The sequence below is a fragment of the Cucurbita maxima genome, unplaced genomic scaffold (genome assembly GCF_002738345.1).
Source record: "Cucurbita maxima cultivar Rimu unplaced genomic scaffold, Cmax_1.0 Cma_Scf00001, whole genome shotgun sequence".
Taxonomy (NCBI): Eukaryota; Viridiplantae; Streptophyta; class Magnoliopsida; order Cucurbitales; family Cucurbitaceae; genus Cucurbita; species Cucurbita maxima.
The window spans coordinates 6165335-6192799 of NW_019272017.1; the positions used below are offsets into that span (position 1 = coordinate 6165335).

At 35.3% G+C, this 27465-nt stretch overlaps 7 protein-coding genes across 12 annotated transcripts in view; 4 read left to right on the forward strand and 3 right to left on the reverse strand.

Moving 5' to 3' along the window:
• Positions 1–1282: 1282 nt before the first annotated feature.
• On the forward strand, positions 1283–6598 carry LOC111483206 (metal tolerance protein 11-like). 5 transcript variants are annotated; one of them, XM_023129358.1, is made up of 6 exons: positions 1283–1643; positions 2433–2542; positions 2631–2876; positions 4865–4945; positions 5130–5363; positions 6112–6598. In XM_023129358.1, exons 1-6 carry the CDS (start codon positions 1475–1477, stop codon positions 6457–6459), a joined length of 1188 nt encoding a protein of 395 aa, XP_022985126.1. In that variant the 5' UTR covers positions 1283–1474; the 3' UTR covers positions 6460–6598. The 5 variants fall into 5 exon arrangements, with proteins under 5 accessions (XP_022985126.1, XP_022985145.1, XP_022985139.1 ...); XM_023129377.1 differs by lacking the exon at positions 1283–1643 and adding an exon at positions 2039–2057; XM_023129371.1 differs by lacking the exon at positions 1283–1643 and adding an exon at positions 2048–2139.
• A 3526-nt stretch (positions 6599–10124) lies between these two features.
• On the forward strand, positions 10125–10902 carry LOC111476870. The gene is made up of 3 exons (XM_023120721.1): positions 10125–10231; positions 10301–10406; positions 10606–10902. The coding sequence occupies exons 1-3, from the start codon at positions 10169–10171 to the stop codon at positions 10743–10745; spliced, it is 309 nt and encodes a 102-aa protein (XP_022976489.1). The 5' UTR covers positions 10125–10168; the 3' UTR covers positions 10746–10902.
• A 2897-nt stretch (positions 10903–13799) lies between these two features.
• On the reverse strand, positions 13800–16520 carry LOC111476861 (glutathione S-transferase DHAR2-like). 2 transcript variants are annotated; one of them, XM_023120709.1, is made up of 7 exons: positions 16222–16520; positions 16054–16144; positions 15844–15987; positions 15055–15172; positions 14913–14969; positions 14772–14855; positions 13800–14091 (listed from the first exon to the last, which is right to left on the reverse strand). In XM_023120709.1, exons 1-7 carry the CDS (start codon positions 16277–16279, stop codon positions 14002–14004), a joined length of 642 nt encoding a protein of 213 aa, XP_022976477.1. In that variant the 5' UTR covers positions 16280–16520; the 3' UTR covers positions 13800–14001. The 2 variants fall into 2 exon arrangements, with proteins under 2 accessions (XP_022976477.1, XP_022976471.1); XM_023120703.1 differs by having other exon boundaries at positions 14772–14969; positions 16222–16518.
• A 765-nt stretch (positions 16521–17285) lies between these two features.
• Positions 17286–19120, reverse strand: LOC111476852 (dirigent protein 24-like). The gene is made up of 2 exons (XM_023120690.1): positions 18895–19120; positions 17286–18325 (listed from the first exon to the last, which is right to left on the reverse strand). The coding sequence occupies exons 1-2, from the start codon at positions 19078–19080 to the stop codon at positions 17345–17347; spliced, it is 1167 nt and encodes a 388-aa protein (XP_022976458.1). The 5' UTR covers positions 19081–19120; the 3' UTR covers positions 17286–17344.
• Positions 19121–20169: 1049 nt separating this feature from the next.
• LOC111487107 (dirigent protein 10-like) lies at positions 20170–20916 on the reverse strand. Its single transcript, XM_023134352.1, has one exon. The coding sequence runs from the start codon at positions 20914–20916 to the stop codon at positions 20170–20172; it is 747 nt and encodes a 248-aa protein (XP_022990120.1).
• A 480-nt stretch (positions 20917–21396) lies between these two features.
• On the forward strand, positions 21397–26294 carry LOC111476843 (spliceosome-associated protein 130 A-like). The gene is made up of 4 exons (XM_023120678.1): positions 21397–24695; positions 24835–25326; positions 25616–25770; positions 25857–26294. The coding sequence occupies exons 1-3, from the start codon at positions 21681–21683 to the stop codon at positions 25751–25753; spliced, it is 3645 nt and encodes a 1214-aa protein (XP_022976446.1). The 5' UTR covers positions 21397–21680; the 3' UTR covers positions 25754–25770; positions 25857–26294.
• A 908-nt stretch (positions 26295–27202) lies between these two features.
• LOC111488270 (60S ribosomal protein L35) overlaps positions 27203–27465 on the forward strand; it is a 1885-nt gene continuing 1622 nt past the window's right edge. The window contains exon 1 of the mRNA XM_023135971.1: positions 27203–27302. Coding sequence (XP_022991739.1) covers positions 27299–27302 — 4 coding nt within the window. The 5' untranslated portion in view covers positions 27203–27298. The remainder of the gene's footprint in view (positions 27303–27465) is intronic.

A 27465-nucleotide genomic window follows, 5' to 3' on the forward strand; every position in this document is an offset into this window, starting at 1 on the left:
AGGATTTTTTTTGTTTGCATTAAATTATTATTTATCCAGCTATTTCAAACGTGTGCATACTTTTATGACTCATTTACTAAACATCAAAATAATGTATTAATTATTGAAACACATATAATTTTGTATTAATTGATTTATTAAACATATCAATAATATAATTTATCAAAATATTTATTCAAGTTTAAATTTTTAATTTTAGTTAAAATAAAATAATATCAACCATTTATGAAATTTATGCTTTTAAAAAAAAAGTTAGAATTTTTAATGGAAGTTGAGAATAATATGGATTATAAAATAAAATTTAATATTTAAAATATAAAGACAAAAAAGTCCTCATCAAAAGGATCCCGACCATGTGATGTAGACGCCACTACTCGGCTATTCCCACGGACCACATTTGATATGACTCTTATCCACTTGAATCACTACTGCTATCCACGTAACCAAACAGATTTTTTATTCCACAAATTGCCCCCACCCAAATCTCAGCCGCCTTTATTTATAATTTTAAAAATGTAAATATATATATATCCAGTGGAGCCAACGAGACCTCTCAATCCAACGACTCCAGTTAAGTTTCACCAATCCAACGAACCACAGAAATGAGGGTCCAAGAAGCTTCCATATACCTTAATAGCACTTTAAAAAAATTCTCTTATAAAAGATCTTTAGTCCCAAAAGGTAGGGGCAGTCGTGGGCCCACTCAGTTTTAATATTCTTGATCGATCCTGCGGCTCAGATCATTTTGCATCTCCAAGATTCAGTACGACAATTTTAGATGTTTTTTTTTTTTTGACAGAAATACTTTCCATTTGATTTTTTTTTTTAATTTATAGAATTATATTAGACATAAAATTAAAAATTAAAAAATTAAAATTTTTGAAATAATTAGTATAACGAAAAAAATTAATTGTTGAGGACTTTTATTATCGACAATATATTAGAGAAATTATAACACATTTTATATTCTAATATATTTTTTCTTTTATAATATGTATCACATTACTATTTCAATTATTGTTAATGTTTATTTCAAAAAAATATAATTTAATTTCATGTACTTTTGCATTAATTAAATTTTTTAAAAACACGTATATATAAAACAGTCGATTAATAATAATAATATAAATATTTTTTTCATTTGAGAAAATGTTAGGTTAATTTTTTAATTTAACATTATAAAAAAGGAAAATGAAAGCTTAGTCAAAGATGGTAATAATATTCTAGACGCAGAGCAGTGGAACCGTACACGTGGCATTTGATTTTGATTTTTTATTTTTGGAAATACAGTCACTTTATTGGTGCAGCCATATCGAACTACACAGTGAACGAACCGAAGTTCCATTTTGCCAAAATGCCCACAAATTCTCGTTAAATTTACCATTTGCACCACCAAAATTCCCCCCTTCTTCTTCTTCTTCTTCTTCTTCATTCCTCCATTGTTACTATTCTCGCATTTTCACTGATCTTAGAAATGGGACCGCCCGTTGTATCTGTAGAGAATGATGAGGAGAGCTCGCTGTTGCTCCAGTCCACCGCCGGCGACCTCTCATGGCGCTTGAACTTCGATGGCTTTCAGTTATCTCCAGAGCATAAGGAGAAGAAACCCTCTCGTGCTCTCCATGACTGCCTTGGGGTTTTGAGTAATTTCCATTCCCCTCTCTCTTCCTCCTCTTCTGCCGTTCCTTCTGTTGGCTGAATCACTTTTGTTCTTCTTTTTGTTAGCGATCCATGTTTGTTTTGTCAATATCGTATTCGATGGTCTGAGTGCCTTGTTCTTTACTGGAAATATTCCTTTTACATCTTGGGCTGTTGTTTTCTCTCTTTCTAATTTGCTTTTTAGCCTAGCTGCTGCATATATTCGTTTAATTTTGTTTTTGTGAAGAGTATTTATTCTTCTGCCACTTCGCCACTTCCTTTAATTTCTGACCGGAGATGGTGGGATTTTTCTTTTCATTCCATTTGTTTATTTCATGTATTTAATGAGCGATTGACCTATCCGTTCTTTGGATGAATTTAAAATTTGGAGAGGAGAATATGGATTCAAAGTTTCAAAGGCCTGAACTAGAAGCTGGAGAATTATTTATTTATTTTTGCTGCAATTGGATGTGGATGTTTTGTGGTTGATTGATTCTTACAGTAGAGTAACTGTCCCATATTTAAGATCTCCCGAGGCATTGATTGTGGAATAGAAAGTAGCAGCAGTTCCCAATATTTTGGGTTTCCACGTTTTGCTGGGTAGTTCATGGTCCTTGAAGTTGCAAGTTTGTTCGTGCATACGCTTTTTTGCCTTTGTAAAGCATGTGTATGTCTTCATGTATCTGTTTGTATGGCTAGATTTGAATTTGTAGTGGAAGAATGAAAGTAACGAACAAAAAAAATGTTGAAAACTTCATTCATCTTATTCTCAACACTTTTCTTGGTGAATTCAGCTCCTGAAGATTATATAGCTGAGTACTACCAGCAGCAGGTAGAAATGCTTGAGGGCTTTAATGAAATGGATGCGTTGGCTGATCGTGGTTATGTTCCTGGAATGTCAAAGGTTGATGTTGTTCTGTACTTCTATGCTTTCTTAATGATTAGGACATTCTTCGCTGCTCAAAACCAGAATATGGCTATGGTGGTTGCAGGAAGAACGTGAAAAGTTAGCTAAGAGTGAAACATTTGCAATCAGACTATCAAATGTTGCCAATTTGGTTCTGTTTGCAGCTAAAGTATATGCATCCATCAGAAGTGGTTCCCTTGCTATAATTGCTTCTACACTGGATTCACTTCTTGATCTTTTATCTGGTTTCATCCTATGGTTTACTGCATTTTCCATGCAAACACCAAACCCGTATCAGTATCCTATTGGCAAGAAACGTATGCAGCCTTTGGTCAGTTCTCTTGCAACTCCCTTTGTGTACTGTTTGACGTGGTGAAAAAAATGATCATATATAGATATAGATTTATTATACCCTGCCTGCAACTACCTCTTTGATCACTGGCTTGTAGTGAAATTTGTTTTCTCTTGTGTTTTTCTCCCAATATTGGGAATTTTAAAAATGATTTCATTTTTTGTTTTTCAATTTTGAAAATTGTGCTTGTTTCTTCTATATGTGATTTTCAACTCTCAAAGAAACATTTGGATTCTTATCCAAAAGTTCAATAACAAAAAAGTTCATAAAAAGTAGTTTTCAAAACTTGGCTTGGATTTTATTGATAAGCTTAATTTTAAAGGAAAAAGAAACGAAAATCCAAATGTTTATCAAACATGGCCATAGAAATTCCTTGATTTTGTTTTTTAAATTTCTTATCGCCTTAAAATTGGATTCTACTTTTTCTTCATATTTTCCTTGCGGATTATGAACTGCAGAACATGGGAAGCTTCTAAAGCTATATTTGTTTAAGAGCTATGCAATTTCACTTACTATGTGGCATGAAGGAAAAAATATCAACTTCTCACCGTGCTTCAATTTTTTTTGCTTAACATGTTCAATTACTCTGTCACGACCGATTTTCGAGGCTTCAAATATTGAATCGTGATTAAAATAACGAAGGCGATCGGGTTGTGACAAAATAGCATAGAGCCAGACATCGAACGGTGTGTTAGCGAGGACTCTGGTCCTCCAAAGGGGGTGGATTATGAGATTCCACATTGGTTGGAGAGGGGAACGAAACATTCCTTATAAGAGTGTAGAAACCTCTCCCTAGTATGTATGTTTTAAAACCGTGAGGTTGATGACGATGTATAATGAGCCAAAACAGACAATATTTATTAATAGTGGGCTTGGACTCCTTCCAAGGGCTTTAGTACTGTGATCAATTTCTAATTTCAAATGCTTTCGGATCTCCCTCATTGGGCAGACAAAAGATTTCCAACATCAAAATGATCGATTCAATTACAAGCTTAATCTAACATTATTTGGTGAAACAGTTATCAAATTAAGTTAATATAAACTAAAATTGGATTGCACTCAATAGTTCCACTTTTGAAGGGGAGCAGACCTGCGTTGATCAATGTGCTGAATGGAGTTCATATAGTTGTTTGCTGCTGTTTATTTGGATGGTTTAATGATTGATGATATCTGGTTGCTGGTGATTTAGTTATACAACCCGATGTTAAATCTTACAGAATTTGAGTCATTGTGTTTGTCTCTTCTTAATTCTATATCTGATACTCAAGTCAGGAGTTTTACTGCAGTTAAAAGATTGGGTTTTATTTTTCAAAGGTTCAGTTGACTTCTTCATATTGATACTGATACTAGGACAGACTGCTATCACGGAAGATAGCTAGCTAAGAAGCACAGATACAAATATGATATCATTTTTTTAAATCTAGGATGTCGACATGACAACGACACCTACACACACAGATAAATAAACGAGAAGAAAATTCAAAGTCAATGAGTTTATGCATTTGTATGCCTAAAAAATTAGTTTTATATATTTCACTCTCAAATTTTAGTATTTTTGTCATATATTTGTCTATTTAGTATACTTGAGCTTTTGATGCATGTCTAACCAATGTTGGATCTACTTTGGTTTTCTGCAACTAGTTTCTAACACAACTATTGTACTCGCGAGTGTCGGATGTGTGTCCAATAAGTGCTGAGTGTCCAAGTGTCGACATGTATCAGAGATAGACATGCTAGCCTAGTTTGTGCTTCTTAAATAGATAGCTAGTATGTTTGCCTTCCCGTTAAGTGGAAGGCCCATAGTTTCCGATTGTTGAACTCAATCGTGAAGAACTACTCTCTCAATAACAAAGAGGGCAGTATGAGTATGAGGGGGTTTAAAAATTTATTACTATTATCATTATAATCTATTGGTTGTGAGCTGTCACTGCTGGAGGATTCTTATTCTTTTTTTTTGTTGTGTGCAGGGCATTCTTGTTTTTGCCTCTGTCATGGCAACTCTTGGATTACAGATAATATTGGAGTCAATTCGGACTCTCTTATTAAGCGTAAGTAGTTCGAGAATCATCTCTCTTTTTCTCGTGAAATTTCCCCAAGTTCATCGCTCTAGCTAGCAGAAAAGTTGTCCCTAGATAGTGAATTGGACTAGATTTTTGTTCCACGACATTCCTCCAGATTGCTCAGAAGGCTTGACATCTATTTTCTTTATTAAACTTCTTACTCTTATTTCAGGATTCTGTGTTCAACTTAACCGAGGAGCAAGAGCGATGGGTTATGGGCATTATGCTCTCAGTTACTCTGGTGAAACTACTCTTAATGCTTTATTGCCGGGCTTTTACCAACGAGATAATCAAAGCATATGCTCAAGATCATTTCTTTGATGTAGTCACCAACGCAATCGGCCTTGTGGCTGCTCTTCTTGCTAATTATATAGCTGGCTGGATCGACCCTCTTGGAGCTATTATCGTGAGTGCAAGCTCTCTCTCTCCATATTGTCCATTACATGCTGTTGTATGTTGACCTTCAGTATTCATATTTGCTGAATTTGAAACTCCCTTAATAGCATATCTAGTTTAATGTGCATCTTGGTTATAAAGGTCTAGAACTTCTGATACATATACATACAGCCCCACGAGAATGAGCTTTTTTTTTTTTTTTTTCTATTACCATTATAACCTTTACATTTCTGTGAGATCTCATATCGGTTGGAAAGGGAAACGAAGCATTCCTTATAAGAAGAGGGAAACCTCTTCCTAGCAGACGCATTTTAAAATCGTGTGGCGGGCGAAAGCATACAATATCTGTCAGTAGTGGATTTGGACTGTACAAATGATATCAGAGCCAGACATTGAGCGGTGTGCTAGTGAGGACACTGACCCTAAGGGAGGCAGATTGTGAGATCCCATATTCATTGGAGAGGAAAACGAATCATTCCTTATAAGGATGTGGAAACCTCTTCCTTGCAGATGCGTACTAAAACTATGATGCTGATAGCGATACGTAAATGGCCAAAGCGGACAATGTCTACTAGCGGTGGGCTTGAACTTGGACTGTCACAATTGGATAAATGGAAAACCACAAAGGTTTTGGTCGAAAATAATATGTAGCACCCGAATTTGTATAACTGATTATCGTTCTTCATTTTAGTTTCTAATCTTGTCAACTTCATAGAAGTTACCCATGTTGATTCAGTGTTCTCTGTAAATTGCTGCAGCTGGCTTTGTACACTATACGAACATGGTCGATGACGGTATTGGAAAACGTGAACTCCCTTGTCGGAAGATCTGCTGCCCCCGAGTACCTACAGAAGCTCACTTATCTATGTTGGAACCACCACAAGGCCATCAAACACATTGACACAGTTCGAGCATATACATTTGGATCACACTACTTTGTCGAAGTCGATATTGTCCTGCCCGGAGACATGCCATTGGAAGAGGCTCACGACATAGGTGAATCACTGCAAGAAAAGCTCGAGTTGCTACCAGAAATTGAGAGGGCATTTGTTCATCTTGATTACGAGTACAAGCATAAACCAGAGCACGCACAGGCACAGTTTTAGAACAAGGCACAAACATGGTGATTTCTTCAACTCTACAATCCCGCATGTTCATTTATGTTGTAGTAAAACTGCAATAACATCGTTTTCTGTCTTGTAAATTTGTTCCTGATTCTATCCATGATCTCAGAAAATTTGCCCATGCGTTCAAAATTTGAAGCAAGCGGAGGGGCATGATCTCATATATTAGATTTGAATATCTGACAAAGTTGAATATAAAACTTATTTTATTCCTGTATATTTTTAAATAGATTGATTAAACAAAATATCTACTTTCAAGGCGGAGGGGCATAATTGGAATTTACTCCATATAGATATTTTATTTTGGTTGATTAGTCTTGTTTTAATGTGAGGGAATCCATATATGTGAGATTTTTATAACTTAATCAATATTAATTAATCATTGATATAAATATATATTATTTAAACTTATTAAATTTTAATTTTTACATTTATAATCAATATTAGTTTTAATTAATGTTTCATGTAAAAATATTTTTTTATTTTTATTTGAATTGATTAATTAATTAATTAAGCTCTACATTATATAATGATAAATATAATTTATAATAACAAAAATGGTTCTCTTACATTTAATTGATTAATTATAATTTTTATCAATGAAAATAGACCTATATTATATTAAAAATATAATTTTCAATTAATTAAGAGTAAATAGATCGATTTAAAATTCAATTTCTGAAAAAAAAATATTCTATATCGATGTGAGAGGATCGAAATAGTGCATAATTAGATTATTGTGTCGCAAATTATTATATAAAATTAAAATATGGATATATTTGTATCATTAGTATATAGATGGATGAGAATTTTATTTATTTGGATTAATTGGTGCATTTATGTTTCTTGTTTTGAAATTAATGTTTTTTTTTTTTTTTTAATGTAATACAATATTGTCAGATTTTGTGCCATTATTTGAAGACATTATTGACAAAATACCTGCCCCAAACAAGAGAAGTGTCCCATATCGGGTTGTGACCCCCTTTTCGAGTGTCGGTATTTTAAATATTGTCGTTGAAAGAAATTTTACGAGATTTAAATTTTATAAAAAATAAATATATTAATCATGATAAGAGATCAAAATCGTTCAAGATGGTTCTAATCAATTATAAAAATGAAAAATTCACCTTGATATTTAAATTAAAATTAGAAGTTTAGTAAACTAAATATTTAATTATGTGTCTAATAGTTTCGTAAATTTTTAAGATCGACACAAAATTAAAAAAATTAAATACTTATTAAATATAAAATAAAAAATTTAAAATTCTATTCAAAATAATAAATTAAAATTTATTTTTGTATTTTATTTATACTTTGTTATATTTAATAGAATATCCTTCACAATCCATGAAGATAAGGAATTTTTTTTTCATATAAAATTTAATATCATATGTCACTTTACTTTTTTAATTTTTGATAAAAACAATTTATCACCTAATTTTAAAAAAAATTATATTTTGTATGTTGTTATGTCATATTAGTTTCTATCTTTTAACTTTATTATATTTAAAATTCTAAAACATATTTATTTTTTTTATTTTAAAAAATATATTTGATCCATTAGGAGTCTTATTTAGGATATTTAATTTGAATCAATCCATTTATTACCATTTTATTTAATAAATAGAGAAAAATATATTAAAAATTATCCATTTTATTTAGAAGGTCAGGGTTCCATCAAATTAAAAGAATTGGCATGTATTAATAATTAAATTGCATAATTAGAAAAATCAAGAACGTTCAAGTACTTTAATATTAAAATCTCTAAGGTGGATTAAAACGACCTTCCATATTGATATGATATTGTTCGCTTTGAGTATAAATTTTTATAGTTTTGATTTTGTTTCCCCCCAAAAAAACTTATATCAATGGAGATGTGAGATCCACATTCATTATAGAGAAGAACGAAACATTCCTTATAGGAGTGTGGAAACATCTCCCTAGTAGACACGTTGTAAAACTGTGAGACTGACGACGATACGTAACAGACCAAAATGGACAATATATGTTAGTGGTGGGCTGCCTGCTTGGACAGAACATAATGTTTAAGACCTAATTCAACACCTATTCGACCTTCTACAAAGTATCTGTAGGAGGCTAAGCTGTTAAACATATATTTTTACGGTTAATACGATTCTAGACTTTTCATATGGCTTGAATTGGATACAAATACAATAAATATTTTTGTTAAAAATTAGCGTAAAGTCTAGAGCGGGTTGTTATTCTACGAAAATTGATGTTTTCATTTGGATGTTAGCTACGTTTTTATAAACGTTCAAATACTAGGGTTTCTATTAACTTCGATAGTCAAAATATATTTATCTTTAGTAAGTAATAGAGTTTTATTATATATTTACAAAGAAAAATGATCCTTAATTCAGTTTTAATAAAACTTTAAAAAGGAACTAATTTGGTATAAAAAATATTCTTTTTTTAAAAAAAAAAAAAAAAATTACTAGAATATGCTAATAATAATAATGGAAAATAATGACAAAATAGAAAAGGTTACACCAGTGGTTGCGTGTGCAACTTCAACACCCCCATTCATTCCCTGGGCCCCACATACTCTTCCCAAAATTTTCTTCTAATTACTCTTTGGACCACTTTTGAAAGTTCCCTTCGATTTTGACCCCTGTTCTTCTTTTTGTTTGCATTCTTGCCCCCGAAGTACAATTATGTTGGACGTTAAATTAAAGGAGTAATCATTAATTAATTACGTCTTAACTTTAAAGGAAGATGTTTAGCTTTTTATAAACAAAGTGATCAATAATTAGATAATATTACGTCACTTCACTTTAATTGATAAAATTACTTGGCCTGTGATTCAATTAATTTGACTTTTTCTGTTTAATTATTACTTAGATTAAATCTTACCATTTGTTTTAATTTTATCCAAATTTATTTGAATATATATATATCTATATATATACATTTATTTATTTATTTTCATATTTTAATACTCTAAATTAATTAATATAGTAAAATGCAACCTTCAGAATAGAATATTTTAACTTTTAGTGTCAATTTCAAGTTATATTATATTATTAGGAGGTTTGTAATTTACTAATAAATCTTTTTAATAAATAATTAATAAACTTTTAATAACTCAATTATATATTTGATATTATTTAATTATTTAAAATTTTACTGATATTAACGTTTTAATTTGGGTTTTATTAGTTTGTAAATTTTTAAAACCACAATTAGATGACTTATTTATGTCAATTAGGCATAAATCAATCAATTAAAATTTTATAGATTTATTAATTATGAAATTTATTTAATTTTTAAAAATTGCTAACAAGATGTAAATGTGGAGTTGAATATTAATTGTCCACGTGGATATATATGATGGACACGTAGGTAACCGTAAACCTAGGTTTACCTGTAAGCAAGAAGATGGGAGAGGGTAAATGGTGGTTGGTGAGTTGGCCGTGGGGTTGTGATTTTGTCGGATCTGGAGGTGAGGGCCCACAGATCACGTGGTAAGGAGGCTCAAAATGAGACAAATGATTGGTCATTCAGGAATCCCATCTGCACCAATTATCACCGAGCGCCCACGTGGTACGCTGCTATTGGTTGACCCCACCAGTCCTATAAGCACAACGCTTTCACCTCTCCATTGCTGCCCGTCGGTGTAGCGTTATCAAATCCCTTTTCGCTAAATGAATCTATATATATTTGAGCGCAGATGGGCGTAGTGCATATAAATTCAGATTTCATGGCTGATTCTTCTGCTGCTTACATTCATATGGTAACCATTCATTTCCTTTCATGTTCTTTATTACTAACGCCTATGACCGTTATTTTTGTTCACTTTTAGGTGCAATACTTGATCGAGAACTGCTTGATCTTCCACATGAATAAAAAGGAGTGCATAGAAGCTCTTTCCAAATACGCTAATATCATCCCGATAATCACTGAAACTGGTTCGTTCCCATGTTTCTTTCTTTTCTTCCCCCCATTATCATTGTTTCAACATGGCTAACAATTGTGCATTGTTCGGTATAATTGAGAGCATTTGCAAATGTAATTCGAATCTGTATCAAATGGTTATTAGACGACATACTGATTTTAAAAATCAACGATCCATTAGATAATTTATTATTATTTCTTTCTTTCTAACAGTGTGGAAAGAATTGGAGAAAGAAAACAGAGAGTTCTTTGAAGCTTATTTAGAATCTCGTAGCAGGAATGATAGAATACTAGCTGAAAAAGAGACACGACAGTTGATCCAACGGATGATGTCTAAACATACTGACAATTAGGTGATGACTAGGTGACTGATCCATACACATGCATGCACCAATTACCTTTAAACATTTCACACGTAATTCCCATCATTCTTAAATATTTCTTTTATGTCAAACTGTGAATGAATTTTTTTTCAACTAATTATGTTGACTTTACAATACGATAACCAAAGGGTAGTTTTGTAATTTGCTCATGTTCGGTATTGCCACATGGCAAGTGATGATTAGATTCAAGATGTTGCTGCGTTTAAATTCAAATTTGCTTGCTTCTACTCTGAATTTAAATTGTCGTCCATGAAATGTTTTTTTGTTATTAAAATCTTTTGAAATGGATATTAGAAATTAAAACTTTTATTCTTATTCATGGGGCGTTTTAAAAAACAAAAAAAGAAATAAAATCTTATCTAATAAATATCTTAAATATATGGTAAATTTAAAATTAATAATTACATCAATTTAAAATTTAAAATTTTATTACTAAATCAAATTAGAGATGTCTACGGGCAGGTCGGGAGCCTTCCTCCTCCCTACCACCTAGAAAATTTTTATTTATTTTGGGATGATCTGATCATGAATTTCTTACCGTAAATTTGTAAATATTGGGTTTGTGTTGATAATTTTTTCCTGTTTATTATTCTTTTAAAAAATATAATTATTTTAAAGTTTTTATTTTATTAAAAAATTTGTACTTAATTTCTAAAAATAATCTTCAATTTAATATTTTGTTTAAGTATTAAATTAAGGTATAAAATTAACTAATTTATTTTTTAATAGAGCAAATATATATATATGTATATATGATTTTAATCCTAAATTTCAATTTAAAATTGTTAATTTAGTAGCTCAATGTCAAATGTCGGGTTGTGGGAAATGTGGCCCAAATCCAGTCCTCTGCCTGTTGGACGTTCTTCTTCAATCACTAATTCACAACTAAAACCTCTCTGCAATCAATTTTGATGGGTGTGGTATCAGTTTGTTGGTTTAGTCATGCACGTATTCATATTGAGAGCTCGTCGTAATATGATTGAAGGTGTTAATATAACACATGCAAAAGCAATTTGGATCTTAGACACTTTTAGAACATCAATTATAGTAAATAACTAGCATGTTCATAAGTATAAAAATTTAATGAGTTTGAATACTAACATTTTGTAGTTCAAATTCTTTTTTTCTCACGAACCGATTTCGAACCACCACTAGTGTCTTCTCCACTATCCTCCGACTTTAGAACGGGATTGTGGAATCCAGTGAGTGACTAAACTTGGGAGAGATTTTGTATACATGAAGAGAGTGTTTGTGAGAGGTTTTCCACCAACAAGAATCACCTTCCATGTTCCATGATCACTCTATTTATAGAGTCGTGTTTGCATATTCATGCAAATTTGAGATCACCAAATTTTGACACTCAAAATTCTTACTCAAATGTTTGAGATTATGTGGCAAACATGCATGCTTGAGTTAACCAAATTTTGACCCTCAAAATTCTACTCAAATTGTTGGGTTTATTTTGCAAACATGCAAGTTTGGTTAAACTAAACTAAATGAATCAACATTTTGACTTTCTTCCTTTTGATTTTATAATCAATTTGAATTATTAATTTCAAATTAAAGTAAAATGATTAATTAAACTATAATCATTTTGATTCTCAGATTATTTCTTTTTACTTAATTCATAAATAAAATAAAAATGCGGTTAAATATATCGTATATATGTAGCGCATTCTCCCTAATTTGACTTCGAACTTACTCGTCACACTCTTCTATAGTTTAGTCCGTTATGAACTAGCAGAGGAACCTAATGGACCTACAGATTATGGACTCCAACAATCCAAGATTAACCGGTTAAACTCATTAATCTTGTTAACCAACATTCGTTAACTACTAGGACATTCCACTATAGCCTAGTAGTTGCACTCCCCTCGCTATAGGTATATTTCTGTCCATTTGATATAACCATGATTAGTAAGTAATCCTTCACAAGTTGTTCGTAACTAGAGCTGGGTCAATTTACCGTTTTACCCCTGAAGTTACTCCTTGTTTCTTATGTCTCACTGATCCTTTAATGAATAATTGGTTTGTGGTTCAACCAGTAAACCGGGTCCCTCTCAGGCCAATGAGAGAGTGGAGCCCCTTGTTCAAGACCTGGAGTTAGTACTTAAAGGAACTACCTCTCTTCTATCCCTAAAAGTGGGTAGGAGTGAATTCCATCTTGCACCCCACGTCCCCATCCATTTACCCAGTCTTACCCCTGAAATGGGAGGCCTATTGAGTTGGCGAACTTGAGCCACTCTCACCCATACAAATCTAAGGATAATTCCAAATAAACAGGAGTTCATGGTTAGCTCAAGATTAAGATCGAGTTACCTAGGTCATCGAATGAAAAGAAAATCAGTCTCAACAGTAAACAACATTATAAAGTGAGAGTGATTTTCTTCATGGTCCGATCTTATGCAATACTCATTGCATAGGACGCCCCCACTCACATGTCTCCACATGTACAATTTTAGTGATCATATTGTTTATATCATATACAAAAGTGGGCCGCATCCATAGTGTCCCCAGAATAAGATACTGAGCCTTATCCTTATACTATACATCATTTTGACTATATACTTGAACTTGATCAACTCTTATATCTCTACATATAGTTCAAGTAATCATACTATAGCTAGAGTGTCCTTAGTTTATTGGATTTAGATTAATGATAGTAAAATTCACTTTATTCAATAACAATCTTTACGAAATAAACAACCATAATAACTCTATTGAAAATAGAATATGTTTTTGTTTACAAACTATGAATTTTAGGACATAAAACCCAACAATAATAATGGTGTTGAAGCTACCAAATCCTACCCTCGATATTAGTTTAGGTCCCAACGACCGCACATTGTGTCTCGAACCTCAACCAATTACACATAACTTGCCTGAGTTCAATTTGAGTGATGGAACTTGTCATTATACAATAACATACTAGTTTAGGTTCCAATGACCCCGAGTAGTGGCTCAAACCTCTAGACGAACCATACACAACTTCATAGAGCTGAACTCAAGCGACGGTCGAGAGTATTTACATAAGGGCGGGGGAGAAAAATACCCCATTTTATTGAGACATAGTGATATAATATAAGTACCGTCAATGATGAGGCAAAGTAAAGTGCTAATACACCATTTTATTGAGTCACAGTGATACAGTTGTATCGAGGCATAGGAAAACAGGACAACCAACGTCCAGTGCTGTTCATAACTTGGGATGAAAACATGTCCTGGTTCAAGCAGCATTCACCTTGGTCTCCCAACCAGCAATTACATGTTCTGGGACAGCCTTCGTCTTCACGAACGATTCTCGAGCGAAAAGCAACTGCACAACAAACAAACCGACCATTGTATGCTTTCCCAATTCAAGCTAATTCACTAGAAAAATTTACATTTTTGGTCCCTTTAGTTTTCTCGGGCTCAAATATTTGAGTTTGAATACTTCTCTTTTCTTTATTATGATCGAACATATGTCGAACCTGATAGTTTCCAACTCCAAGAAACTAGATGAACAAACTAAGGGGAGTAGTTTCATTGAACCCGTTCATCTACACTTAACATAAGAACAAATTTTATCCTAGGAAAGCTTGTTGTAGCAGAAGCGGAAACAAGATCGATTGCACTCACACACCCACACCCACACCCACAAACATAAATAATCAAAGAAACACAAAGATTTACGTAGTTTTGAGAGAAGAAATTCCCCACATCCACGGATGGTAGCCAATCACTATGATCAAAGTGTTTATAAGTGTATTTCTCACACTACAAAATCTCACTTGGAGAACTAAATGCAAAACGATACTAGCTCCACCTCTCACAACAATGCTAGACAAACCTTTATATAGACATATCGATACTAATTCTCATATATGAATTAAGATGATTCATGTGTCAATACGGGAGATGAACTAAGTGAATCCAATATGTAGATGAATCGAAGTGGGTAATGTATCAAAAGTATTCACGACAAGCTATCTAACGCCAGTGTTGACTAAATCGTACCTTTTTGTATGCGGATAAACTCGATAAGTTTTCGGGGAAAACCCACTTCTTGAAATGGCCAAGAGCAATATCAATATGGTACAATTTTGGTGCCAGACTCAAATCAACAGCAGTTACTTTTTCAATATCAATATGGTACAACTTTGGTGCCAGACTCAAATCAACAGCAGTTACTTTTTCCCCAGCAACATAAGGACCCTGACACCATTGGGCATTGCCAAAAATGAGAAGGGTCAAACCATAAACATTTTAATGTAGTTGTTCATATAATACACACACATACATGAGCCTTAAGATGCTCATCCAACGCCTTCAACTCTTCAAGCAAAGCCTGCTCTGAACCATCAGTGGGGTCCTTGCTCAACAAGAATTTTACAAAAGCACCGTTTATCTTTGATCCCCTGTGAGCCCAAGTAAAGAAGAGGATATTTGTATCAGAGACTCAGAACCAAATCATGAGGTAACACAATTGGCCAATGCCATGTCCGAGTACTGAATTGGGCAATACTATTAAGAAAAATAAGGCATACGCTTCGTAATGGCACATAAAGGCCGAAGCCCATCGTTAGCAATTCTTTGGGCTTTCCCTTTCAGGCTTACCTTCAAGGTTTTTAAAACGCATGTATTAGAGAGAGGTTTCTACACATTTAGAAGGAATACTTCGTTCTCCTCCCCCGTCGATGCGGTATCTCAGAGTTAATGTAACAGCTCAAGCCAACCGCTCGCAAATATTGTCGTTTTTTGACTTTTCCTTTTCAGCTTTTCCTCAAGATTTTAAAAGTTTGCTAAGGAGAGGTTTTTTTACCCTTGTAAGGAATGTTTCATTTCCCACTCCAACCAATGCGGGATCTCACAATCCACCCCTTTAGGGGGCCAGCGCTCTTGCCAACACACCGCCCGGTGTTTGGCGCTGATACTAAATGCAACGGTCCAAGCTAACTACCACCACATATTGTCCTCTTTAGACTTTTCCTTTTTACAATGTTTTAAAACGCCTAGCTAGGAAGAGGTTCCACTGCACTCTTATAAAAATATTTCGTTCTCCCCCATCTTGAATAAGGCACAAACTTACACAGAAGAAAATTGAGGAGGAGTAACAAGAGAAGGGTCTGGATACTTCTCCTCAAGAATCCCCACAATGACATCAGAATCAGGAACCCATTTGCCATCAAACTTCACAACAGGCACCTTCCCTTCTGGGCTCACTTCCAAGAACCTGCCAAAATCATCAACAATCAACACACAATCCCATTTGCTTTCAACCCAAATTTCGAGATATTACCAACTGGGTTTGTCGGAGAGATTGACAAGAAGCAATTTATAAGCAACTTTCTTCTCCTCTAAAGTTAAAAGAACCCTGTGGCAGAAAGGGCCTACAACAAAGGGAAAACAAAAATCAAACAAAATTTTGCTGAGAAGATGAAAAAAAAAAGGGGAAAGAAGAACATACAGTCTCCAAGAACATCGGGGGCACCAGTAGCAGCCTTGACAACAACCTCAATGGCCATTTTCTGATCGAAGGGGCAGGTGGGGAGCTTTGAAACGGGAAATCACAGAAGAAACAGAGGATGTGAGTGAGGAGTGAGTGCGGGAATTTGGGTATATATTTAAGTTATGTGGTATCAATTCCCATGGCGGGACGGTGAAATGATAGGAAGAGGACAAGAATTCCATAGCCCTCAGACAGGAATTTGGCATCTCGAGAGATTTGATCGATAAGATGCAGGGGATTCCTCTCAAGAAAAAGTATAGAAAAAGGAATTTTCTATATGGGGCTTCGAATTAGCCATACAGGTGTGTGCATCGTTTCATTTTCAGCCCACCCCACCCATATACCGCACAAAAATAATTTAAATATTAAGAACAAGAACAAGAAGGAAGAAAATCTGCATATTTTGACCTTCGAATATGATCCGAAAATCAGCCCACATCTATTTAGAAACATTATCGCTGATTGGGGAGAAAAAGATTGTAATAGAGCTTTGGTGGTGCTGAAATTGATTTGATTTAGAGATTTCGAGTAAATGGGTCGATTTCAATTTTTTGCAGGGTCGGACCATAAGAGGGTGGAAACATCTTGTGAGATCCCATATAGGTTGAAGCGGAGAGCGAAACACACTTTATAAAAGTGTGAAAACCTTTTCCTAGCAGACGCGGTTTAAAAACTTTGAGGGAATCCCGAAAGAGAAAACTCAAAGAGCACAATATCAATATCTGCTAACGGTGCGCTTGGGCTATTATAAATGATATTAAAGCCCGACACTGAGTGATGTGTCAGCGAGGAGGTTAAGCCCCGAAAGAAGATAGATTGAGAGTCCCACATCGATTGGAGAAGGGAACGAGTGTCAATGAGGACCTGGTCTCGAAAGAGGGTGGAGGGCTATGAGATCCCACTGGTTTGGGAGGAACTGGGAGTCCCACATCGATTGGAGAATGGGAACGACCCCGAAGGAGAAAAAACAAATTAAAAGCAAACTTTGTCATTAAATTTGATATTAATTAAAACACCATAACATAACATTTCATTAAAATACATAAACACGACAACCAAACAGCAAACCTCAAATCCCAAATCACTCCGAGAGATAAACACTAAAATGAACAATAGTATCCACACCGTCCGTTGTGTGCTGATCCACTTCATGATGAAGCATCTCCACCGTTGCATACCCTCTAGCATTCTCATACTTCCCCGTCCCTCCTACCACCGCAATCTGCGAGTCCTTCGCTGCCGTCCGATGAACCCCAAAGAAGCTTATACTATCCTCAGCCACGTGCTCATGCCCACCGCCGTGAAACAAAGCCGTCAGAGCCACAGTTTGACTAGTCCCATCCAACGAGCTAGCCAAGTAAAAACCTTGCGCACGCCCCACCACAGCTGACCCCAGCTCGTGGCTTTCGGTCAGCTCGTCGTCGACCACGGTGACGGAGCCGAACATGAGCTGCTGAAGGGTGACTCTAGATGGGAGCTGGCCGGCAGTGACAAAGGGCTGGCTGTCATCATCGCCGTTGAGGATGCCGTTGTTGGCGCTGTTTTGGAGGAGCAAGTTGTTCCCTTGGGAGGCGCCGTTGAAGCCGGCAAGGAAAGGGAGGTTGTTGTTGTTGTTGATGATGTTTTTAAGGTTGTCGTTGTTGAGTAACGGAAGTGTTCCTTGGATTGGGAATAAGTTGTCGTTGGGCTTTGAAAATGCGAGGCCACTGTCGTCGGAATTCGCGATGACTCCGGTCACTACTCTGGCGGATGGATGGGACCCTCCCAGGATGTCGTGCATGTAAAATGAAATTGGTTCGGTGCCCGTTACCCCCACCGCCGCCGCCGCAGCCGGAAGGGGCTTAGTTGGAGGTGTTGATGTGGTGACAGCGGCGGCTGGAGTAGCTGAATTGTCATCTTCTTTATCATCGTCCGTTGGCCCTTGATTGTTTGCTGCTGCTACTGGTGGGTTGGTTTGGGGTACTGCGGTGTCGTCATCTTCCTCGTCGTTGGTGGCGGCCGGAGTTGGAGTGGTTGCCGGAATCTGGCTCCCCGTGGTCGACGGTAGCGTAGTTATTCCCACCTGAATAAAATACAATTGAAAGTAACACCAATTAGAAGATATTCTTCATAAAAATTACAATTTTGAAACTCTCATAAGTATTTAATTAGAAAAGAAAAAATTAAATTAATAAAAATACTCATAAAACATTAAAATTTGTATTTATTAAAAAAATGTCCATAAATTTTCAAAAGTTTAAATATTAATATATATACATTTCTAAAAGTTTAAAAACATATTTATCTTATTTTAATTTTTTAAGATTAATATTAATATTCTTAAATCTTTATAAAAATTAATTTTTAATATATTAAACCTCTATCTATCTACCGATAAAATATTTTTCTTTAAAAAAGAAACTTTTTAAAACTTATTTTCTAAAAAATTAAGGATATTAATGTGTAAGAAATGTTTTTAAAAAATTTAAAGTAATTTTTAAAGTTTTGAAAATTATTTAAAGGTATTAATGAAATATTAAAGTATTAATGGCTATTATCAAACAAAAATGCAAAATTTCATATTTTTTATTAATTTAACCCAAAAAAAAAAAAAAAAAAAAAGTGGGTAAACGTAGTGGCATTGATGGAAACCTGGGTTGCCGGCGAAGTGGCAGCCGGTGCAGGGATGGTGGAGAGAGGAGGAGCAACCGCCGCCGGTTGAGGCAGAGACTCGGCGTCGACTTCGTCATCCATCAAAAGTCTGGCAGATGTGGAAGATCTGAGACTACTGAAACCCAGGCACAAAAAGACGAAGAAAAAGAGAGGAATTTTAGCCATTTTCTTTTGTGTTCTTTCAGAGAAGAGAATTTGATTGAGGTTTGAAAGATTTGGATGAAGAAGAAGGTGAAGGCTTGTGGGGTTTTATATTATTCGAAGTTGAAGGCAGTTTATTGGAGCTGGTAATTAATGATTAAACATAAAATGGAGTTGGTTTTTGGTTCTAATCCCACCTAAACCTCCATCAAAGTTTGTGTTGGGTGGAAAATGGATTTGTTCAAACTTCTCAATTAACGATACCCAAACCTAAATAAGCTACGAAAAATATATCAATTACTCGAGAACAAGAGAGTAGGTGGAGTGAGTTGAAGATTTGCTTTAACTTGCAAGCTTGTGAACGTTGAATCCAAAAATACTAATTATGAGAGATCGTAAAATAATAGTCGGAGTGTGTTGAGTATTTACCATGCACCAAGTTACCAAAAATATATTCTCCTATTTTCACCTCACTTTTATATATATAAAAAAATTCTTAATTTGTATGGAGGGTTATTTGGTAATTATGTTATTTTCAATTTTGATATGTGATTGTAATATTTACGTTAAAAATTCAGGTATAACATTATATTATATTTTAAATTATAACATATTATTGTACATTTTATTAATAGAATTAAGTTGGAAAATGAATTATCATTAATGTTTTGAAGAGGAAAAAAACTTTATGGTTGAAAAGTATTAATAAATCACATTAAAATATATTTTGCACATTTTAAAATTACTTTCGAGGTGAATTGGAAACTAAATTATTTTTAAGTACAAAATTTAATATATCATATAAAATTATAATATATTATACTATGGTGTTTTAATTTAACAAAAAAAAGTTGAATTTACAATGTGTTTATTAACTTTTTTTTTTTTTTTAATCTTTTTAAATATAATTTTTCATTTTAAAATTGTTATGTTTCGTTTGTTTAAATTATGATTGAGTTGACACGTGTTTTAAATAATTCATGCACAATTCTAAACTTCAACAAAATTACAAAAATTTAAAATAACTAGATTTCTTATTATTAATGGTAGTTTTTTCCGTTAAAAATAATCACTTAACATAATTACCAAAATGCCCCCATGCCACCAAATACACTATTTGCTCAAGTAAACATTCAACTCTATGAACTTGTTATAATTTGCTCCGAACCTTGTTCTAAATGATTTCTTCAAAGTTGCATATCCATTGGCACCAAGGTACATGCCCATGCCACCGATTATCGTAATATGAGACTCTTTCACGTGATTACTCTTATACACGCCAAACATTTTTAACCCATCTTTAATCTCACCCTTACCAAGATACACCCTCATAGCTATCATAGGCTCACCACTATTTTCGTTGTTTTCTACATACAACCCTTTTATTCTCCCAACAACTACATGTGATTTACGATTCGAAGTTCTGAACAACTCTTCATCAATCTCTCTCACAATTCCGTACTCTAACTCTTGGAGAATCGCTCTAACAGGAAACGATATTCCAATTGTGGATAGATCAGATGTTTGAGCAGATATTTCAGTAGTAGGAGATGTCGTCGTCGTGGTGTAGACTTCAGGTATAGGAATTCCTCTACTGGGGAGAAAAAACCCCAAGGGTTTTGAAAATGGTAATTGATTAGTCGTTGTTTTGGTGTTTGCTAGGGACTTGGATGTAGAGGAGCGAGAAGTTGAATTGAACACATCTCTCATTAAAAACGAAAGCTTATGATGGCTATGGTGGCGGTTTCGAACTGGGTTTTCAAAGGTTCGAGTGGAGGACGAGAAGTTGACGATGATCGTGAAGGAGAGAAAATAAGCTAAGACCTTGATTAGTAAAGAATCAAAATGGAGGTTGGCCATGTGTTCTCAAAGGGGATAGCATATGAACATGAGAATCTCTAAATTGCTAGTTTTATAGGCAAATGGATTTAGATGGTAATGAATTGGTTTGGGTGGATCCCTTCCTTAGTGATTAACTAAAAATTGTTAGTGGATTTAGTGATCCATTCATAAATCATAATATTTCATTAAGTAAGATTAATGGAATAATTAACAATAGTTTGTAAAATAATAGAATATTTAATATTTAAAAGAGAATAGTTGACTGGGAATAATTAATTTATAAATAGCCTATCAAAAGTAAATAAATAAAATATTTATATACACAAGCATTTAATACTAAATTTTTATGCATTTAAATTTTATTATATTTTAGCAATAAACTACCCCTTAATAATCTAAAAATATTTTTCTTTATAGCTAAGGGCCCTTCAGTAATCCTGTGCATCACGCATTCATAAACTTGATCATTGATTTCAGAATCTGAGCCGTTAGATTTGAACGAAGCCGGGAATTAGCCCAGATCTGTTTGCCGCGCTCACCGTCTCCTTCAATCGGACTAGGGTTTATACTGCACTCAAATTTTCGCAATTTTGACGCTTTTTTTTTTTTCCATTTTCAGGGGTTTACACCACCAACTCCCATACACAAAAGGCCTCTCGTCACCTTCATCTTCATGGCCAAGTTCTGCTGATACCATTTAGAACCGCCATTTCTTTACCTTAATCCCTAAGACTCATTTCGGTCGACAAAGTTGAGTGCACCCGCTTGCAATTGTTTGAGCTATGTACCTATATAACCTCACTTTGCAACGAGCTACCGGGATTGTTTTTGCTATAAATGGGAATTTCTCCGGTGGGAAGACGCAGGAGATAGTTGTGGCCAGAGGGAAGGTCCTGGATCTCATTCGTCCAGATGATAGTGGTAAGATCCAAACTCTTCTTTCTGTTGAAATCTTTGGTGCTATTAGGTCTTTAGCTCAATTCAGGCTTACTGGGGCTCTCAAAGATTATATTGTTGTTGGGTCTGATTCGGGTCGAATTGTCATTCTGGAGTACAATAAGGATAAAAATGTGTTTGACAAGATACATCAGGAGACTTTTGGGAAGTCTGGTTGTCGCCGGATTGTTCCGGGGCAGTTTTTGGCTGTTGATCCCAAAGGAAGGGCTGTTATGATTGGGGCATGTGAGAAGCAGAAGCTTGTTTACGTTTTGAACAGAGATACCGCAGCGAGGCTTACTATTTCTTCGCCATTGGAGGCTCACAAGTCGCATACGATAGTCTATTCAATTTGTGGAGTTGATTGTGGATTTGACAATCCTATATTTGCTGCTATTGAGTTGGATTACTCGGAGGCAGATCAGGATGCTACGGGGGTGGCAGCAAGCGAGGCCCAGAAGCATTTGACATTTTATGAACTTGATCTCGGTCTCAATCACGTCTCTAGGAAGTGGTCAGAACCTGTTGATAATGGTGCTAATATGCTTGTTACTGTCCCTGGAGGCGGGGATGGTCCTAGTGGAGTGTTAGTCTGTGCTGAAAATTTTGTGATTTATAAGAATCAGGGACATCCAGATGTGAGAGCGGTCATTCCTAGACGTGCAGACTTACCTGCTGAACGTGGTGTGCTTATAGTTTCAGCAGCAATGCATAAGCAAAAAACAATGTTTTTCTTTCTTTTACAGACAGAGTATGGAGATATATTTAAGGTTACCTTGGAACACAACAATGACAGTGTCAAAGAACTGAAGATCAAGTATTTTGATACAATTGCAGTTACAGCTTCAATGTGTGTGCTGAAATCAGGATTTCTATTTGCTGCCTCAGAATTTGGAAATCACTCGCTATACCAGTTTCAATCCATTGGGGATGATGCTGATGTTGAGTCTTCGTCGGCTACTCTGATGGAAACTGAAGAAGGTTTTCAGCCTGTCTTTTTCCAGCCTAGGAGACTTAAAAATCTTGTTAGGATTGATCAAGTTGAGAGCTTAATGCCTATAATGGACATGAAAATTGTTAATCTTTTTGAGGAGGAAACACCCCAGATATTTACTCTCTGTGGGTGTGGTCCTCGATCATCTTTGCGAATATTGAGACCTGGTTTGGCCATCAGTGAAATGGCTGTGTCAGAACTTCCTGGTGTTCCTAGTGCTGTTTGGACTGTGAAAAAGAACATCAATGATGAGTTTGATGCATACATTGTTGTGTCATTTGTTAATGCAACGCTTGTTCTTTCTATTGGTGAGACAGTTGAAGAGGTTAGTGATAGTGGGTTTCTTGACACGACCCCTTCCCTTGCTGTTTCTTTGATAGGCGATGATTCTCTCATGCAAGTCCATCCTAACGGTATTAGGCATATTAGGGAAGATGGGCGTATTAATGAATGGAGAACTTCGGGCAAGAGGACCATTGTTAAGGTCGGTTCTAATAGGCTTCAAGTGGTGATTGCCCTGAGTGGGGGTGAGCTTATTTATTTTGAGATGGACATGACTGGTCAGTTAATAGAGGTGGAGAAGCATGAAATGTCTGGAGATGTGGCTTGCTTGGACATTGCCCCTGTACCTGAAGGAAGACAGCGTTCACGTTTCCTAGCAGTTGGTTCTTATGACAACACGATACGAATTCTATCATTGGATCCTGATGACTGTATGCAGATTTTAAGTGTGCAAAGTGTTTCTGCAGCTCCAGAGTCTCTCCTATTTCTTGAAGTGTTGGCATCAGTTGGTGGGGAGGATGGTGCAGATCATCCTGCTAGCCTTTTCCTAAATGCTGCATTGCATTCTGGGGTTTTATTCAGAACAGTAGTGGATATGGTGACAGGCCAGCTTTCTGATTCCCGATCCCGGTTCTTAGGACTAAGAGCACCGAAACTATTTTCTGTTGTTTTGAGGGGGAGGCGTGCAATTCTTTGCCTCTCAAGTAGACCTTGGCTTGGATATATTCATCAAGGGCATTTTCTATTGACGCCACTATCATATGAAACTCTTGAATATGCCTCCTCATTTTCATCGGATCAGTGTGCAGAAGGTGTAGTTGCTGTGGCTGGCAGTTTCTTGAGGGTTTTTACCATCGAGAGATTGGGAGAAACATTTAACGAAACAGTCATTCCTCTTAGGTACACCCCAAGAAAATTTGTGCTTCATCCTAGGAGAAAACTACTGGTTGTTATTGAGAGTGATCAGGGAGCATTCACTGCAGAAGAGCGAGAAGCTGCTAGAAAAGAATGCTTTGAGGCTGCAGGGGTTGGGGAAAATGGACATGGCTCAATGGAGCAAATGGAGAATGGTGGAGATGATGAGGATAAGGACGATCCTTTATCTGATGAGCATTATGGTTACCCAAAGGCAGAGTCTGAAAAATGGGTTTCTTGCATCCGAGTTCTCGATCCTAGGTCAGCCACGACAACTTGTCTGCTGGAGCTTCAAGACAGTGAAGCGGCATTCAGCGTTTGTACTGTGAATTTCCACGACAAGGAATATGGAACCCTTTTAGCTGTTGGCACTGCAAAGGGGCTGCAGTTTTTCCCTAAACGGAGTTTAGTTGCTGGATATATTCATATTTATCGTTTTCTGGAGGATGGAAAATCCCTTGAGCTTTTGCACAAGACACAAGTGGAAGGTGTTCCTCTCGCTTTAGCTCAGTTCCAAGGAAGATTACTTGCAGGAATAGGATCCGTGCTCAGATTGTATGATTTGGGGAAAAGAAGATTGCTTAGGAAATGTGAAAATAAGTTGTTCCCGAATACAATTGTGTCTATTCAGACATACCGTGATCGAATTTATGTTGGCGACATTCAGGAGGTATGCCTGAATATAATATTAATCTGTGCTTCAATTGTGTCTATCCAAGGAAGATTACTGCATGCATGTTCCACCTATTTTGTGTTGTGTGCGCTAACTTGACAGTTGACACTAGCTTTTTTCTCATTTGGCTTTGCAGTCCTTCCATTATTGCAAGTATAGGCGGGATGAAAATCAACTATACATATTTGCAGATGATTCTGTTCCTAGATGGATTACGGCATCATATCATGTGGATTTTGACACCATGGCTGGTGCTGATAAGTTTGGAAATATCTATTTTGTGCGGTTACCACAAGATGTCTCAGATGAGATTGAAGAAGATCCAACAGGAGGAAAGATAAAATGGGAGCAGGGAAAGCTTAATGGAGCCCCTAACAAAGTTGAGGAGATCATACAATTCCACATCGGTGACATGGTCACGTCGCTGCAAAAGGCGTCTTTGATTCCAGGGGGTGGAGAATGCATTTTGTACGGTACAGTGATGGGAAGCTTGGGAGCATTGCACGCCTTCACCTCCCGTGATGATGTTGATTTCTTTTCTCACTTGGAGATGCATATGAGGCAGGAGCATCCACCTTTATGTGGAAGAGATCATATGGGTTATAGATCAGCTTATTTTCCTGTTAAGGTAAATTCTTCGCTGCTCCTGATTCTTGTTTATTTGAAGTTTTTTAAATTCCTTCTGTGTAGTTCATGTTAGATGCTTTTGATTGATTGCTTGAATAATTGTAGATTATATTAATGTGCTCTTCAACCGTACTTGGCTGTTCTTTAAGTCGATACTGATATTTCTACTATCACGTGGTCTTGGCCTGCACTGCCATTACTCAACTGATGCATATTTTTCCTCTATTAGTCAACTTTATTCATTTGAGAACATAACCAATTTTCTTCGAAATCTTGATGGATCTTTACAGGATGTGATTGATGGGGATCTGTGCGAGCAGTTCCCAACCCTTCCTCTGGATATGCAGAGAAAGATTGCTGACGAACTGGACCGTACTCCAGGAGAGATACTGAAAAAACTCGAAGAAGTACGAAATAAGATAATTTGAGGGACGAACCGCAGAAGGTGAAGAATTTTCTTTAGCGTTTAAGATCGACTTCCTTGGTATCGTATTAAATTTGTGTTAATTCTTCAATGGTTGCAATTTGCAGGACAGAGTTGCCGCAGCTAGCTTTAGATAAGCTGACATTAATGAAGTGAATAAACATGCAAATGACCATCTGGTTTGAGAAGAATGGAGGTATGGCAATGTAGAGTCTTGTTATTATATTTGAGATGTGTTCTTCAGTGCACTTCATAATGGATGGAAGGAAGGAAGGAAGGAAGTGGGCTTTTCTGGGGGTTATTTTTTCATTCCAATAGGGAAACATACACTTTCATCAAGGGGTGATCAAGCAAGTTTGATTCTTGCCAAGTGTAGAATAGTAATGCCTTAGAAATATAGTTGTTTATAGATTACTATTTGTAACTGAGGTTATTGAGTTAATATCACACTCTCTTTAGAGATGCCTCAAAATGTGAAACCTTTTGTCCATAAATCTCCGATGGAATTTCGGGTGGAGTGTCAAATCTTCTCTCTTTTGTTTCTACATTTCGTCATAAAACACTTGTTTTTTACCCAAATGAATGCAGTTTAAATTTATCATGAACTTAGTCGTGGGTATTCTTTTCGATCCTTATGAAATTCTCTCGGTCCTTATCTCTACTTGAATGTGGTAGTTTACACCGCCTATTCAGAGTTATCCTTGAGATTTGATAACAAACTTGAAAAGCGAATCTACTTATGCTTTTCCCTAAATCATTTGGAAGAATGTTTGTAAACTAAACTCTCATGAACATGTACTATAAAAAATCATAAACTCATAAGGGTGAAAAGCGCATTAATATGTCGAGCCTTTTAGTCTTAGAGACGCTGTCGTTGGTTGGCCTTAGTTTCTTTAATATATATATATATATATATATATATATATATATATATATATATATATGTATATACTTAAAATTTTAGGATGTAAGATGTTTTATGAATATACATATTAAATAATTGAAATTTAAATGTTAGAAATCATTAATGTTTGTATTTTAATATGCCCGATAATTAATATATATGAGTTAAATATTCATGCTTATTTTGAATATTGAAACAAAAAATTAAATAATTACATATAATAAATATTAAGATAGTATTACTAATTATTTAATATTAGACTCATAATTTTTTTACCTTAAATTTATTGTGTATTAAAATTTAAGGGTAATATTGTAACTTGAATAAATAAGAGTATTTTTTTTTTTTTTAAATAAAGGACTTGGGAAGGTATTTTTTCTAATTTGTCCTAATATTAATTTACGAAGTTAAACAGCGTAGTGGGCCGAACAGTTTAAGCCCAATCCATATGAAGAACTCTTAGTGGGCCAATCGGTTAAAACCCAATCCCGATCGAGAAACGGCCCACCCAATTGAGAGGAAGGAAATTAGGGGCGTTTTAAATAGGTTTGATCTTCTCCAGTTTCATCAACCTAGGGTTGTGCTAGTTGCAGACCTCCGCCAAATCCCAAAACACAACAGCCGGTCTCTGCTTATCAGATTCTAATGGGTAAAATCTTACGACGTTTGGTTAACTGAGCTTTTTCTTCGTAATTTCATGGTTGTCGATGAACATTCATCGGTTGAGATTGGTTTTTGTTGTCGCTTTTTTACTTTCTGTTGATGTTTTTTTTTTTTTTTTTTGATTGAACGCAGCGAGAATTAAGGTTCAC